Source organism: Canis lupus, chromosome 35 (genome assembly GCF_011100685.1).
Source record: "Canis lupus familiaris isolate Mischka breed German Shepherd chromosome 35, alternate assembly UU_Cfam_GSD_1.0, whole genome shotgun sequence".
NCBI lineage: Eukaryota > Metazoa > Chordata > Mammalia > Carnivora > Canidae > Canis > Canis lupus.
Window position 1 is genome coordinate 16,110,631 of NC_049256.1, and position 18,467 is coordinate 16,129,097.

At 38.4% G+C, this 18,467-nt stretch overlaps 1 protein-coding gene across 2 annotated transcripts in view; it reads right to left on the minus strand.

Moving 5' to 3' along the window:
• The window catches only part of DTNBP1 (dystrobrevin binding protein 1), a 125,433-nt gene that overhangs the window by 72,606 nt on the left and 34,360 nt on the right, over window positions 1–18,467 (minus strand). For both annotated transcript variants that reach the window (XM_038584211.1, XM_038584212.1), the window contains one exon: window positions 9,004–9,136. In XM_038584211.1, coding sequence (XP_038440139.1) covers window positions 9,004–9,136 — 133 coding nt within the window. The remainder of the gene's footprint in view (window positions 1–9,003; window positions 9,137–18,467) is intronic.

Consider the following 18,467-nt stretch of genomic DNA (forward strand, 5'->3'; position numbering starts at 1 on the left):
TGGTGAGATCAGGCCCCATGTAGGGCTCCGTGTTCAGTGCAAAGTCTGATTGAGATCCTCTCTCCCTCTCCCTCTGCTCCTCCTGCTCGTTCTAAAATAAATAAATCTTAAAAAAAAATTATACTTTGTTCCACATTTGTCACCTATTACTCCCCAAGCACTATAACTAAAGATGTAAATTGACTGCCAAGTCCATTTTTTTAGCTGCTAGTTAGACAAACATGTGTAGTTGGTTTTAAGTTCTTTATTTTGGCTCCCCTACAAAATACTAACTCTTGTCAATTATGCTCAAATAAAAAACAAAAGAAAACAAAAACAAAATATTAACTCTTCAACTCTTCTTACCTGACGAACTGTTTATTTCCTACTGCAAGGAATCCATGAGTTAGATGTGTATGGCTAATTATCTGACAACTTAGCACTGGTATCAGTACCTGTCTTCTGCCTATAACCACATTCTGTCCACAATATAATGTTTTACTATTTACCACGGCAAAGTCTGTCCCTGTCTATAAAAGGTATCAGTAATAGTTATATCACTTTATATGCAGAAGTTATTAGATAGAAAAGCTATTTATGGGTGTTTTCTCTCTATAACTATATAGTTCCTTGTATGTCACTTTCATTAGCTCCCATTAGATGTCCTTCATTACAGAAATACCTGGGTTGAATTCATTCAAATATCTTTCAAGGGCAGATAAGAGCTCTGGGGATCTTCCCTAGGAATGTTCTGAAGTGGTGTGTTTCTCTCTCCCCACGGCGAGAATCACTGCCACAGTAAACCACCATTACTGCTGGGAACAGGCCTGTTCTTTTATAGAGGACAGGAAGCTAGTTTCTGTGTTGGAAACGCACATCAGATGTACGACAAAATATCATATATCCATTCTCAACTACAGATGCATTGGTATCAACACCTAGGCTGATTCTGTTCTACCTTAAAAGAAAAAAAAAAAAAAAGACAAGTTTGAGGAGACTGGGGATCTTGTCTCTGATGCTGGGCTTCACACAGGTCATTTCCTGCTCCTCAGTTTCCTCCTTAACTCCAATCATCGCTGCCCTGCCCACTCCACAGGCTCTTATATAAGCTAAGTTAGAAAATGCCTCGGAGCCTATTGTAGAGACTGTTAGCACAAGAGGTACATAAGAATTTACCCTTCATCCCTTACTCTCCTCATACCATCCAGCTGTCTACTCCAGATTTTCTGGAAATCTGCAGAGCATGCATTTTGTTTTTCATTTTTATTTTTTAAATAAAATAAAGGAGGTTGGAGTTTACATAGCACACTTATTTTTTATAATTTTTTTTTTTTGAGAGAGAGAAAGTGCATGCATGCATGTACACTCGGAGAGGGGCAGGGAAAGAGGGACAGAAAATTCCAAGGAGAGTCTGACATGGGGCCTGATCGCACAACCTTGAGACCATGACCTGAGCTGAAATCAGGAGTTGGGTGCTACGGGTGCCTCGGTGGCTCAGTTGCTTAAGTATCTGCCTTCAGCTCAGGTCATGATCCCAGGGTTCTGGGACTGAGAGCCCTGTGTCCAGCTCCCTGCTCAAAGAGTCTGCTTCTCCCTCTCCCCACTTGTGTTCTCTTTCTCTCTCTCTCTCTCGTAAACAAATAAATATATATTAAAAAGAAAAATCAGACACTTAACAACTGAGCCAGCCAGGCGCTCCAGCATGTAGACATTTTCAATACCTTTCCCCCATATAGTTAATCTTTTGTTACCACGCATTATCTTCTTTAGGAGCAAGAAAAGCCATCTGTTTAGATTGTAGGGCATCTGGTTAAACACGAAGGTTTATATAGTTTAACGAAGGTTTATTTTTAAGAAACTCTTACCCGTGAATCAGATAATAAGTTTAATCTGGGGGATGGACGAATATTTGAAAATTTCTCAGCGTTATATAATACAGAAAATACCAAGTTACAGAATTTTAATGTGTATTACACACAAATTGGTTTGTGAGCAAGCTAGCTATGAGATGCTGAGTCAAATTTCTTTACTACAGGAATTCCCAGAACTTTGCACTGACATGTACTACAAAGCTCTGTGAGGCAAACACAGGAGAGTGTTTCTAGAACTTATTTGATCATGGAATGTTTTGTCAGTGGCAATCTTCTCAGTCTAGAGTGTTTTTTAATTTGGTTTTTGTATTTATCAAAATAATGCATGTGCATTCCTTAAGTCAAATGGTGCCCACAGGGTTTATTTATGATGAAGATCAGAGATCTCTGCACCTTTCTGTCCTGCTTCTCACAAGAAGCCACACTCCATTCTTTCAGCTTTTCTTCTGGTAGTTACCTCCATTATTTTCAAGTAATATGTCAACACTGATAATTACTCGTTTTCTTCTATTTTAAATACCACATATTGATCTGCTGTAGAAGCACAGGATTAGTTTCCTTAAATCCCTCCCTCGTACCTGGCAATACAGCATGCTTCTCCACCATCTATATCACAATTCTGGCCTAATGCCACATTAGCTATTACAGAGTTATATTAATGCTGTTTATGACTGAGTCATATGGTGTTTTATTTTCTTGTAAAACTATGTTTTCCCTTAGTGTTAACAGTTACCTTGTTTACCCCATTTTTAAAACATCATACCTATCACTAATTCATCATCAGACCTGCCATTGGAGGTTATAAAACTCTCAGTGTGATCAAGTGTATGACAACCTCTTAGTTTCATTTTTTTTCCTTGGAAACATTGCTCTAGGAATCCTCCAGAAGGACTTCCTTCTTCACTCTGATTCCTCACCAGACCTGTTACAAACTTCTCTTTGCCATCCCCCTGGGCATTCCCGTTGTCTCTCTTCTAAACTGGATGGATCCTCACTGCAATTCACGTCTCTTCTGTGTCTGTTCTTCCTTCTCCTTGGCTTACTCCCTTATCGGTGGATTATATCCTCCTGCAGTTTCCTGATACACGTGCACATGAACAGAATCTGAACCCCTGGACGCCTGGAAATTACCATTTCCACCCACTTGATGAAAATGCTGCTACATAGACGTAAAGCGAGAATCATTTTCTAGTTCTAGGTGCTGCTGAAAAGCTCAAACTCCTTTTGATTCCTGATCCTTAATATTAAGATTTTTCTGAAGACTTTTATGATATCTATATCTAGTGTGGTGAAATTTTTAAAACTATGCATTGACAATGGATCTTTCCCCACTCACTTTGTCAGATACTTGGTGGGCCCTTTCAAACCTGTTCATATTATTCAGTTCTGAACACTTATTTGGTATTAGTTCTTTAATAAATTTGCTCTTTTTTTTTCCCTCTTTCTGAAGCTTCTCATAGTCCGATGTGGGACTTAGGAATGAATTCTCTAATTTTCTCAACATTCTTAGCTTTCCTTATCTCTGTGTTCCTTATATAGAGGCCAAACATGATCTCCCAATGCTTCAGTTGAAGTTTACTACTTCTGCTATCATATATTTTATTTCTAAGAGCTCATTCTTGTCTCATTCTTTTCTATAGCATCCAGTTCATGTCTCATAAATGCAAAATGGTCTCTTACGAGGTGGCCTTGTATATATGGGGTTATTCATTACAGTGTCTGTTTGTGCTTCTTCTCCCCTCAGTCTCTCCTTCCTCTGTGTGTTTTTAAAAAATTATTAATTTGTATATTTTCTGTTTATTTTGGTCACTTACACTTTGGAAGCTTTCTTCAATTGGATATTATTCCTCAGCTGTCCATTCATATTTAAGAGTCAAGCACCACAAAGCTGATTAGAAGTCACGTATATAGTGTGGAGCTCAGCATGGGGGTGCTAAGATGCAGACCTGCTGTTTCATCAGACCATGCCCCAAAATATCCATATGGCAGGTCTTTTATCTTGGGCTGGTCAATTTCTCAGATGAGCCTTCCAGTATTCTGCACAGGGGATGTACATCTGGCTGCTAGAGTTCTGGGAGCCAGTGAGGAAAGAGGCCACAACAGCCCTACTGTCTGATATGCCGACTTTCACTTAACATCCCCCATTTTCAATATTCAGTTAACCATTAAACAACATAGGTTTGAATGGCATGGATCCACTTACATGCACATTTTTTTCAATAAATATAGTACTGTAAATTATTTTCTCATGATTTTCTTAGTAACATTTTTTCTGTAGTCTACTTTATTGTAAAGATATAGCATATAATACATATAACATACAAAAATATAGTTAATCAACTGTTTATGTTATCAGTAAGGCTTCTGGGTCAACAGCAGGCCTTGGGAGAAATTCTGGAAGAGTCAGAAGTTATATACAGGTTTCCAACTATGTGGGGTTTGGTGCTCCTGACCACCATGCTGTTTAAGGGTCAAGTACGGGGATGCCTGGGCCGCTGAGCAGTTGAGCATCTGCCTTTGGCTCAGGGAGAGATCCCAGAGTTTTAGGATCTAGTCTCACATCGGGCTCCCTGCAGGGAGCCTGCTTCTCCCTCTGCCTGTGTCTCTGCCTCTCTCTGTGTCTCATGAATAAATAAAACCTTTAAAAGAAAAAAACAAAAGGGTCAAGGGTGGCAGCACCTCTACCTGGCCTCAACTGTGTTTAGACTCTAAGTATGATCCCCTCTCCAACCTTCTCTGCCCAGCTGTCAGCTACCACCCATCATCTATCTTCCGCCTCCAAAATGTTGGTAACATCTCTTATCTCTTTCCTCTTATGGTCTTTCTGTTCTTTTGAATTATAACTTTAAAAACAAGTATTTTATTATCATTTTCATAGAGTTACAGTGAAAGTAAGTGGCTGTGTTCAACCCATTGTGTTATATGGAATTTTCCTATCAATCAAAACAATTTTGGCGCCATTACATGAGCCTTCATCATGTTACCAATTTTGATACCTTAAGACTGAATAGACGTAACCAAGAAAGAATTTAAAATGTAAATAAAACATTACTGAATAATGTTATACGCGTTTCTTAAATTATTTATTTATTTATTCATGAGAGAGAGAGAGAGAGAGAGGCAGAGACACAGGCAGAGGGAGGATCTGGCCCCGTGCAGGGAGCCTGACGTGGGACTCAATCCCAGGACTCCAGGATCATGCCCTGGACTGAAGGCGGCACTCAACCGCTGAGCCACTGGGTCCGACCTATACATGGTTTTTTAAAGATAATTTTGTTCAATTTACATTTGACTGAATAAAAGTGTACCACTTTCTCAATGTTGTCAATCCAAATTATTTATACTATAACGAAGTATTAACCAACCATATATATGTATACATGTGTATGTGTGTGTAAGTATAGCCTGGCTACATATATATTGCTTCAAAAAGATCTCTTTAAAAATAGGACTTCATCTTTTTTTGTGCCGAATAAAACAGGTTATGAGCTTCAGAGAGATTACAGTTTATAAATAGTATTAGGCAATGTTTCATATTCAATATTTTCACTATTTTGTTGAGGAAGTTAAGTAAAACTGAGAATTATGAGTGATTCTGTGAGCTAAATATACCTGGCTTTTATCTGACCCTTAAAAACAAAACATAACCGTTTCTTATTTTCCATAACTCTGTAAGGAAGTATATTATATATACTTTACAGATAGGAAAGCCAAAGACTGGTCATTTGCAAAAGGTCATACAGGCAGCAAATGGCAAAAAGGGAAAGCTAAGGTTTTCAAGGACTTACCACAATAGCCAAAATAAACTGTATTTGTTAGTAATTTTGAATGAAAGCCATAATAATCATTTCAGGATTTTTAAAAAAGGCTTTAAATCACAAGGCTAATATCTCACTAGATAAGTAGATGCAAAATACTTCGGCATTTATCGATAAAGATTTATTTTATAAAGATGCTCTAAGTATTAACACATATCTACATATACATAATTCTTTTTTGTAGATGATTTAGAAATTCAAAGTACAAGGTAAATGTCTCACCTTTAAAATTTCTCACCAAAAACACTTAAGTTTAAAACTGTTATGACATTTTACATTAACTTGAGAGTGTCCTTGAGAAATAGAAAGTAAATTTTATAATTTTAAAAAATTTGGCCTGTTAAAGAATGAAATATTTACCATTGTTTTACCTATAGATTTCAAGCTACTGATTATACACACTGGAGTCCTCAAACCTCATGCTGTTTTTTCTTATGTATTTCAGAGTAACAAGCACTTACCAACAAGTAAGTTTATCACATCTCAGTTTATTTTTAAAAAGTAATTTTTGTTGAGAAATCTTTCAAATGCTAGTCAAGAAGGTTCTAGACTAAGGAAAGCTTTACAACAGGATAACACACAAAGGAAAATGAATGGCTTGCACCCAAGTTAGTAACCAACAGAGCCAGGACATGGGTCTTCTGAATCCAAGGATACAGTCTTTCCTATGACAAAATTCTACCTCTCAGAAGACAAATACTCTGTCAATTCAATTACGTGGAACATGTTAAGACCTGTCAGTATATTTTGGCTTTAACTTAAATTGTAGGCAATGCTGCTCTCCAAACACTAAAATTAATTTTCATTTTATGACATATAAATTATAATGCATTAATTAAAATATATTTAGGTCACTGGGTGAAAATGAAGAAGGATATAAAACCTCATAGTTCCAAATCTTTATTTTTTCTCTCTGATCATCTTAGATTTTGAAAACCCGAAATTTAATTTTACATACTACAGTATCGGATACCATGTTTCAAATAATCAATATTAACGTATATGGATAGAAAAACCACAACATTCATATAAATTCTTGTATTTAGCTAAAAAACATAACTGGTCAAATATAGCATACCTATCAATTCAGTTATATAAGTAATCATACAAGTCAGCCAGTGCTGGCCACTTGACAAAGCATTCACTGTGTGCTGAGCATTATTCTAAGCATTTACCAATGAATCCTTAAAATAACCCTATAAGGTCCTATTATTATCCCCATTTCACAGATGAGGAAACCGTGTAACTTCTAGGGTTCACATGACCTGTACTTTTGCTGCCTAATTTCCTTCAAAAATTTCCTTTCAAAATTCTAAGCCCTCCTACTATGCTCCCTGTAATTTGCTGTATTATAAACAAACTTATTTACATGATTAACACCTCCACAACAGTATTTCCCTACCTTTTCAAAATATTTTTTAATTTAAATTCAGTTTGCCAACATACAGTATAACACCTAGCTATTTTTTTCATTTAAAATTGCAGACCTGCTGAACCATCTCTAACTCTGCTTCTTGTTCCAGGCAAAGTTCTTCATCGCCCATACTCCTTGATTCAGTCTGAAAGTCCCTGGGTCCCAGTGCTCATCCACTCATTCAAAAGTCCTTTCTTTGACAAGGACTCCATTCTTTTTTTTTTTTTTTAATTCAATTTGCCAACATATAGTATAATACCCGGTGCTCATCACATCACATGCCCTTCTTAATGCCAGTTAACCCACTCTATCCCCCACCCACCTCCCCCCTTCTACAACCCTTTGTTTCCCAGGGTCAGGAGTTAGAAAGAAGACAAACCATGAGAAACTCCTGACCCTGGGAAACAAAGAACTCCATTCTTAATGCTGCCACACACCCTCCTGTAATCTCTGTAGGCAAATGTAATTTACATAAAGCACCTCCAGAAAAATTCATATATTTACAAACTTCTGCGAACAATTTTATCCACAGCCCCCTTGGGGCTCCTTTTGAAGCTCTTCCATGTAGAGCCTGCACACAACCCACCCCCACCCCTAACTAGCCTTCTCTTAAAATGTCTCTCCCTGAACTGCCCATGTCAGACTTGCCTGGAATGCTTGTCTATGGCAAAACCATCGGAATTAACTTGGGATTTGGGGCTGTCCAATGATGGAGCTCAGGAGTCTGCATTTTAAACACTACCCATGTGATTCTTATGGCTCATTAACATTTAAGACCCAGCCCTTGGAACACATAGATCTGACTGAAAATTTCCGAATACTCAGTTTCATCTCCACCCCATCCCTTGGCATTATTCTAGAAAACTATGACATCAATGTGATAATGTACAATACTTACCTTTTTTTACCTTCTGTAGCCAGGGATCAGCACTTCCTGTCCATGTCAACAACCCACTCCTATACTGCCACACCCGAGATCCAGAGCGACTCAATTTAGCAATAATCTTAAAATCAATAGGGTACTCAGCCCAACCAATCTTTCTTCCTCTCCCTCCAAATCTGCTCTTAGGCATTACGCTCGACTCCAATCCCATGACTTCCATTTTCTTACACCTATCACAACCCCCCTTCACCTATCACAACCCCCCTTCACAGCTCCACTCCCTGCTCTCCATGGAGCAGATAATAGACTGTCTCAGGCACTCTCATCAGCTACCATGGGCCCCCCCACCCCCATGGACCTTCCAAGCCTGCTGAGGTGGCATTGCATGAGTTGGGATGTTGCAGTCAGTTTCACAAGCCGGCACCCTTGGGCTTCTCTTCTGCGTCCAGTTCATATCCACCCCATGACAATAGTCATTATTATGACTGATACTTGGAGAGCACTTATTGCACTTGATAACTCTTATCTCATTTAATCCTCACAAGAGCTCTATGAAATGGGTAGTATATTATTATCCTCACTATCATATCAGCGAGACACATTGAGGCTAAGAGAGATCAAGTAACTTGCTTAAAGCCTCATAGCCAGTATGTGACAAAATTGAGATTCGAACCCCATGAGTCTCTTTCCCCAGCCTGGGCTCAGGTTCCTTTTCTTCCTGCTCTAGTGATAAAGGAGGCAAAAAAGCAACTCAGGATATGCCACCTGGAGAAAATTAGGTCAGGGCTCCTGCTTTCTGGGAAAGCTTGGCCTGTTGCTTTGTTCCCTTCCACCTTTTATCCTAGACTCAGCTTTACAGAACTCATCTCCATGAAACGGCAACAGACAGTGGCACCAAAATATATATGTATATAATGGTCATGTTCTGGAAAGCTTATGAATGAGCTTTATATGTTGCAACCTTTTGTCTTTTATCGGCCCAAACTTATAAAGAATGACATGGAAAATGAATACTGTTGACCAGTTTTTCAAACTTACCTCTTATTTTTCTTGTAAGTTTCCAATTGTTGGGACTGCATATGTTTGTATCTTTCTAATTCACACTGTCCACATAAGTCCTCCAAATTCAGCAGGTGGTTTTCCACTTCCTCAAAGCTAGCCTCTAAATTAGCTGAACGTACATAAGGTCCAAAAAATACAAACAAACAAACAGGAAATCAGAATTCTAGACCATGGAGAAAAGAAAGCGTCTGAAAGTTAAAAGTTTAAACTGTTGAAACTATTTTGCATTTAATACTCTTTATTAAGCTTTCGTGAGGCAAAATAAAATACACTGACCAACTTTAAAATGTACTTCAAATGATCTTGAGTTTATTTTTATATTTCAAACATTTATAAGATGTAATTTTCCAAAATACTTTCAATACTCTATTAACCAGGATGATGAAGAAACAGAGTATCATGATTAATGGGATATCCTAATGATCCCATATACCACGTGAATAATCAATTTTCAAATGAGAATACAGCAAATTAGAATTAATACAAACTATACCAAATATAATTTAAAATTTGAGATTCCAAGGTACTTGAGCAGAGCCTAAGCTTTGCCTTGGCAAATGATTCCATCAGTCTTCAGAAGTCACTGCAGAGCTCTACCGATACTCAGAAAGCACAGGTCACTGGAGGTGGTGGGGAAGAGACTCAGCACTACCCACCATGCCACTGCGGTCTGCACTTGCCTCTAGACCACAGAGCTTGGCAGCTTTACTGCAACATGGAGATCATGCAGTCAAATCTTCCATTTGAAAGATTCAAGACCAAAGCCTGCAGAAATTAATTCAGTGCTTTGTCCAGGGTCACCTAGGTACTGAAGGGCAGTTGGGAATCAGTAAAACAGTTCTTCTGACACTACGGTAATTCTGAATTGGTAGGGTGCTAAGTGAACCAAGACTTCATAGTTGTAGAAGTGAGGATTGGTTGTTTCCTCCAACAACTGAGAAGTTTTAGAGATCAAAGATTTTAAAGGACTCAAACAGCATTGTGGCCATTTACCAAATCCCACCTGTACCAGACACTGGGATACAAAGATGAAAAAGACAGTCCTTGAGTTCAAAGAGCCTAAGGTAGAGGAGAAATGTATTTCAATAACAACACAGCCCGGCAAAGTGAGGAATGCAGTGCTCAGGAAACTCACGAGTGGTAGCTAACAAAGACGACGGAAATGAAGGAAAGGTCCAGTAAGAGACTGACTCCGAAATCTAGAAGTCTCAGCTGCCCAGTGGGGAAAGGAAGGGGCAGCAGAGCAGGAGCATGCTAGCTTTGCAGCTTTCCAGTCCTGGTTTCACATAAATAGCTAAATACAATTACAGCATGTCTAATTCCTTCATGTGCCCACTAGATTTCCACATGACTCCAAATTAGCTTATGTAGCATCTGGATGAGAAGTAAATTCCTCAAATTTCAACTTGCAGTTTTAGGTTTATTAAAATCCGAATTTTGGCCTGTTGGTAATCTTCGATCCAAAGATCTGACTAAAAATCTAAGCTATCTATAAAAGCTCCCTCTTCTATTTGGTAGGGCTTAGGACTTACAGACATGGATTGGGGTGGGGGGAAGTAAAATTTTACTGAGAAGTAAAAATGTGATGACAGTTTGGCGCTCCTCTTCAAAGACATTCCAGGTACTCACATATACTGATAGGTCACTGTAAACCAGCAAGAGGGCTGTAAAGGGTTGATGACAATGCAGTTTATAAGAGTTGACCCTATCTTCAAGGCCACAAAAGATTGTTAATATATATGATTACAGAAAGCCTAACATGAAGCAAAATCCAAATTTCAGTCCATGAAGAATGAAATCCAAGATTTTTAATAATGACATGAATGGTACACCAAGAGTTTATGTTGGGGAAACAGGCAATGTGATGTTACTATATTCATTACTGTTTACGTTATTTGTTTTGTTATTATATTAAATGGAAAAACGAGTAGGAGCCTCGGTCTTGGAGCTACTATTACTACTGGCCCTAAAGAAGCAATATTCAGCTCATTCTGTTATAACTAGCTTGACAGGGTCTTAAAAGGCGATCATAGTTAATAGGATTATTTAAAAGGCTATTTCACTTTGATTAGTGATAAGAACTAGAATAATTAAATTTAATATGGAATCCATTTAACTCTAAGCTACTTGGATCCTGCAGTATCATGCGTGTTACATTGTTATCCTTAGCATACCAGGGACTGGTTAGGAGGAGGGCTTTGAAGAACAAGCTTGGAAACCCAGCTCTGCCCCTTACAATGAAGTGAGACATCTCACCAGTGAAAAAAAAGGCTAACTTCACATCTCGTGAAGCTGTCAAAAGGGTCACTAGGGCAAAGTATATATATTTACATGTAAGTATAAATACTAAATACGCCTAACTTAACACTTGACAGTAATTTATAATTGACTATTAAAAACGCAGAGGAAAAAACTGTATAAAAATTAGTTAAGTTCCATAAAAGTCATTTACTTATTTAAAGATTTTATTTATTTGAGAGAGAGAGTACACCCATGCACGCACACAAGTGAGGATGGGGACAGGCAGATGGAGAAGTAGAGGGAGAGAATCGAAAGTAGACTCCCCACTGAGCACAGAGTCTAGTGTAGAGTTCAATCTCACAACTCTGAGATCGTGATCTGGGCCAAAACCAAGACTTGGACTCTCAACCGACTGAGCCACCCTGGTGGCCTATATAAAAGTCATTTAAAACTAATAATTTTGCAGACCAGAAATGATCATGTTGTAAATACCTATGGATCTAACAGACCAAAATATCAATAAAATTTTCATTTTTTCTAGCAGACTTATATACCTATACATTATACTCAAAACTATGTTCTTAGACTTAAGATCCCTTTTAGGAGGGCAGCCGGGGTGGCTCAGCAGTTTAGCGCCACCTTCAGCCCAGGGCCTGATCCTGGAGACCCAGGATCAAGTCCTGCATTGGGCTCCCAGCATGGAGCCTGCTTCTCCCTCTGCCTGTGTCCCTATGCCTCTCTCTCTAATGAATAAATAAATAAAATCTTAAAAATAAAAAAAAAAAAAAAAGATCCCTTAGAGGTAAGGGGGATTAAATTTCAAATGATTTTGCTATAAAGAAAATAAGTAATGGAATCAACAATTGTTCTATATTTGAATACATATAAAAATATATCTATATTTACCTTTACCTTTTTAACTTTTATTTGGAGGGCAATCTCTATGTAGAGACTAGCTCTGTTGGTTGACTAGAAAGCTAATGAGGCCAGGAACTTGAATGAAATGACTTGATACCTAGGCAGGCCAATTAATGTCTCATGGGGAGAAATTCTCTTCTAGATACATAGTAAACTTGCCACCCTAGTTCACTCTTGTGTTAATAAAATGGCAACCAAGTGAAACATGTGACTGGTTTAGTACCAACCTGGAACTATTATTAAGAAACAAACTGTACATCCTTCTAAATTGACTGACAGCACCATGTTGTGTTTCTGAGTGGCAAATCCAGATCTAAAATGCTTGGAAGACACAGTGTCCATTTTATTGCTACCACTAAATTTGTATTTATGTTCTCTTCCTTTAGAAAGTTGAAGGCTGGGACACCTGGGTGGCTCAGTGGTTGAGTGTCTGCCTTTGACTCGGCGCATGATCCTGGAGTTCTGGGATTGAGTCCCACATCAGGCTCCCTGCATGGAACCTGCTTCTCCCTCTGCCTATGTCTCTGCCTCTCTCTGTGTCTCTCATGAACAAATAAAATCTTTAAGAAAAAAGAAAGTTGAAGGCTCCTGAGTACTTTAAGAAACCAGTTTAGGTAGTGCCTGGGCGGCCCAGTCGGTTAAACGTCTATCTGCCTTCAACTCAGGTGATGATCTCAGGGTCCTGAGATTGAGTCCTGCATCGGGCTCCCAGCAGGGAGTCTGCTTGATTCTCTTGCCCTCCACCCCTTCACCCGACTTGCGCTCTCTTTCAACTAAATCAAATATTTAAAAAAAAAATCCAGTTTAACACCTTAATTTACTATTCACAAATCTCACCCCTTCACCCCAGGGCCACAACCTACTTTTTTAATCTCACTGGAATGCCTCTGCTTGCCTGCCTTCCCTCCTCATCTCTGCATCCACACGCCTTTGAACCTCACACAGACCTTATACTCTGACTGATATACAACTATCTTGTGTACTCTCCTTTCTCTTAGCAATCAGTAAGGGTCTTAAGATAACTATATGTTTGCATCTTTGTATCCCCTAATACCTAATCTACTGAATTCAACTAAGAATGGTTCCATCCCACTAAAACATCAAATAATAACCAAAAAAGTGAATGCAGGATTCATGTTCATCTAACTTAAATACTAGGAGGTTATGTTAAAATTTGTGAAAGGATAAATTAAACAAGGGCAGAGAACTTAGAAAACATTAGGCGACATGATAGTATGTCAGACCAGGCCTCCTTTTCAGTGGGGCTCCCTTTACAGCACTAGAAGCAACGTAAATTTTCCATTTTAACTCTTAACTGGCTTGAAATCAGTAATCAAATATAGAAGACCTATACTGACAAAAATATTCTTCCCTTTTTTATTTAAAAACTTAAAAAAAACCTCTTTAAATAATTACAAGTATATATATATGTGCATATATATATATATGACGTATACTCTGAATATTTTATATTGCATTTAAATGGCAGAAATTGAATGCCCCTGTCACAACCTGCTCATTTCCCATTACAAAATGAATCGCAAAACGAGTAAGTTGGTAACCAAACTTAGAACACTCATACGTAAAATCCCAGCAGGCCTCTGTGGACACAAACGTACCTTCACAAGAAGCTCAAACTTGACTATTTTGCTTGCTGTAACAACAGCACATGTCTTATTTAGTGATCAGTGAGAAGGATAGGTGGAATTTTATTGTGAAAAGCCATGTGGGAATGCCTGACAGCTGTGCAGGAAGAGATCCACAAATCTTTGTGAGAAGACCATCCCAGAGGAAGACTGATCCTGTTTGGAATTTTTCTTTGTGCCATTTGGTTCAAATACATATTGTCTGTGGTGTAACCACTCACATTTGAAGAATGGAGTAACACACTAAAATTATTTCATACTTAATGAGTGCTTTTCTAACACAACAATTAGCCTCGAGGAAGAAAGAAATCTTTGGTTGCAGATCTAGAGGTCACAGAGGCCAGGTACTACAAGACTTGAAAGATTCTTCAAATGGTTACATTATCCTTCCCTGTAATAAGATAATATAGCAATGATGGTGTGGTAATAAGGAACTCTAAGAAGTACATTAACTTGCAAATGCCAGTATAGAACACACGAGATCTGTGTGGCACATGAAAAGGTGTCTAAAGAGAGTTAATGTGCCTCCTGAAAGGTTTAATCTCAGAAAGCAACCTAAACAATAAAACAATCTAGTTCATGAAACACTTGTAGCTGTGGCAGTCAGCTAGGGGCTCTCTCAAATTCCTTAAAGAAAGCAAAACGATGTATCAGGTTAGGTCAGATCAAAAGAAAGATACAAACTCAGTAGATGGCTGTCACTCTCTTAAACAGCACTTTGTTATCTAAGAATTCAGATTCTTCTGTTCTGGGTGAAGAGAACAGTCTTTTCAAAGTAGGTCACTTAAAATAAACTAAGCAAGAGCAAAAACTGAGGAGCCCTTGACGGTTTAAACTCCAGTAAAGGAATAGGGTTAGGCTACCCTCTAGTGGAAGTTCAAGAGAATTCAATGAACATTTTACCAGTTTTATGATAAAATGCATGGTTATTTCAGAAGGACGTGTACAGAATCCAGTTGACAACATTCCATTTTTTTCTCCTTATACACAATCTATGAAAGTTCAGAATACTACATTGTTCATCTACTGTTGTAGCTTTGCATTCTACCGATTTTTACAGGACAAGCTAAATTGTGTAACATCCATCCAAACCCTTCTGTCAAAGAACAGTGGTTTAATAAATCTGCAAAGGTTAGAGAGACTTCCACTAAAATACCAGCATCCTGATGGCAGGTATCAGGTCTTGTTCAGTGCCAGAGTCTATAGTGCCTGTAGGGCTATGGCACATGGCAGATATCTTATTAGGTACTAAGCACTGAGCTGAGTGCTATCCTTAAATTTGTCATCTCAACCCTCCAACTACCCTCTGAGGCAGGAACTCTCATCCTCTTTCTATAAAGAAACAAGCTTGGAGCAGTCAAGAAGCCTGTATGGGGTCTCACAGGAAGTTGTGGAACTGGGATCCAAACCCAGATGTGAGACTTCTCCAGTTCCCAGCGTATCTCCATCATTTCTTTTTTAAACTATCAGTAATTATCTATTACACAGGCGTATATAAGATGAATGGATTGCTCCATTTGAAAAAAAAAAAATGTAGGGATTATCCAGTCTTACTTCACAATTCCTGAGGGATCGTGTAATTAGGAGTCATATTTATTAAGCCACAGGATAAGGCAGCTAAAAGCATCATCAAAGGTTCAAATCGCTCACATCGTGTAAGTCCTTTACTCTTTAATAAGGGCAGACACTCCAGAGGGCAGAGCAAGACTAAAAGTAACTCATAGCCCAAACGATGGAAGAACTGATTGGATATGGTACTAGATTTGACAGGGAAAGCAGGCAAAGTTCAAGGAAGTTAAGGGAATCCTGTGACTATATATACAAGTCAGGTACTACCTTCCTAGTTTTTAAGATTTTTCTAATTATTTCTTGACTATTTAAATCTTGTGTGTTACATCAAAGTATTCAGGCATAAGAGATATTTTGAGGCTACTAAATAATAAAAGAATCCAGTAGTATATGAGCAAACATTTAAAAACACTGGTTCCAACATTTGGAATGATACATAAACTCCTTAAAATGAATTCATAAAATACTTTAATGATATAGATATATATGTTTATATAACCTATAACCTACCCCACCAAAATTGGCTTTAAAATATTTTCTTATTGTAAAGAATATCAGTATCCATTCCAAGGTGTTTAAGTTGCTTATCTACAAGTCTCAATTTTAAAACACCTCTCTATGGGGCTTACTCTAAGCCAACAAATACTAGGCCTTTGGATTTCCAGTTCTGACTAGCTATCTGTTCTACAGTTATTCATTACTAAATATAAATATCAGACAAATAACAGCAATATAGTTAAAATCAAAGGCAGCATATATTTCAAATGCTAATGGCCATTCAGACTGGCAATATATATAAAAGCAAACCACCTAGACTTTAGAGGTATCTTCTAAGCAAACAGAATTAACTCTTCAAAAAGAGCTCAATACAAGCATACCTTGTTTTACTGTGCTTTCCAGATATGGTTTTTTACAGATTCAAAGTTTGTGGCCAGTCTGCACGGAGCAAGTTTATTGGTGACATTTTTCCTAACAGCATTTGGCTCAGTGCAGGTCTCTGTGTCACATTTTGGTAATTCCTTTTTTTAAAAAAGATATTTATCTATCTATCCATCTATATTTATTTAACTGGGGGGAGAGGGAGCAAGACCAGGGGCAGGGAGAGGCAGAGGAAGAGGGAGAAGCAGACTCCCTACAGAGTAGGGAGCCCGATGCAAGGCTCAATCCCAGGGCCCTGAGATCATGACCTGAGCCAAAGGCAGAAGCTTAACCAACTGAGCCACCAGGAGCCCCAACATTTTGGCAATTCTTGCAATATTTCAAACTTTATTATCACTATAGCAATATTATTACTATACTACCTTACTATTACTATAATACTATTATTATTATTACTACAGTGATCAGTAATCTTTGATGTTACTATTGTCACCATTCTGGGATGTCATGAACCACACCAGTAAAAGTGAACTGATGAATACTGTTATGTGTTCTGACTGCAATACCAACTGGCCGTTCCCCCATCTCTCTCCCTCTCCTGAAGCCTCCCTAGCTCCAGAAACACAATATTGAAATGAGGCCAGTTAATAATATACAATGGCCTCCAACTGTTTAAGTGAAAGGAAGAGTCACACATCTCTCACTTTAAATCAAAAGCCAGAAATGATTAAGCTCGGTGAGAAGACATGTTGAAAGCTGAGACAGGTTGAAAGCTAGGCCTCTTGCACCAAGTAGTTAGCCAAGTTGTGAATGCAAAGAGAAAGTTCTTGAAGGAAATGAAAAGTGCTACTCTAATGAACCCATGAATGACAATAAAACAGAACAGGCTTATTGCCGACATGGAGCAAGTTTGAGTGTTCTGGACAGAAAATCAAACCGGCCACAGCATTCTTCAAGCCAAAGCCTAAACCAGAGCCAGACCATGACTCTCTTCAGTTCTGTGAAGGCTGAGAGGTGAGGAAGCCACAGAAGAAAAAGTCTGAAGCTGGCAAAGGTTGGTTCATGAGGTTGAAGGAAAGTAACCATCTCTGCAGCACAAAGTGCAAGGTGAAGGAGCAAATTCTCCAGAAGATCTAGCTAAAAGATTAACAAAGGTGGATGCAGTAAACAACAGATTTTCAATGCATATGAATCAGCCTTCTTTTGGAAGAATATGCCATCCAGGACTTTGAGAGCTGGAGAGAAGTCAATGCCTGCCTTCAAAGGACAGGCTGATGCTCTTGTTAGGGGCTAATGCAGCTGCTGACTTGAAGTTGAAGCCAATGCTCATTTACCATTCTGAAAATCCTAGAGCCCTTAAGAATGATGCTAGATCTACCTTGCCTGTGCTCTATAAATGCAAAAAAAAAAAAAAAAAAAAAAAAGCGTGGATGACAACACAACTGTTACAACATGGTTGACTGAATATTGTAAGCCCAGTGTTGAGACCTATTGCTCATTGACAATGCACCTGGTCACCCAAGAACACCGAGATGAATGCTGTTTGCATGCCTGCTAACACAACATCCATTTTGTAGCCCATGGATCAAGCAGTCATTTTAACTTTCAAGTCTTATTATTTATGAAATTCATTTCGTAAGGCTATAGCTACCACAGACACTGATTCCTCTGGTGCATCTGGGAAAAGCAGATTACAAATCTTGCAGAAAGAACTCACCATTCTAGATTCCATTAAGAACATTTCTGATTCACGGGAACAGGTCAAAATAGTAATGTGAACAGGAGTTTGGGAGAAGTTGATTCCCACCCTCATGGATGACTTTGAGGGATTGAAGATGTTAGTGGAGGAAGTCACTGCAGATGTGGTGCAAACAGCTGGAAAATCAGAGTTAGAAGTAGAGCCTGAAGATGGGACAGAATGGCTGCCATCTCATGATCAAACCTCAGGAGGAGATGCTTGTTATGGATGAGCAAAGAAAGTGGTTTCCTGAGATGGGAGCTTCTCCTGGTGATGACCCATGAAGACTGTTGGAATGACAATGAAGGATTTAGAATATTATATAAACTTAGTTGACCAAACAGCAGCAGGGTTTGAGAGGATTGACTCCAATTCTGAAAGAAGTACTACTATGGATAAAATGTTATCAAACAGCATCACAAGCTACAGAGTAATCATCCATAAAAGTC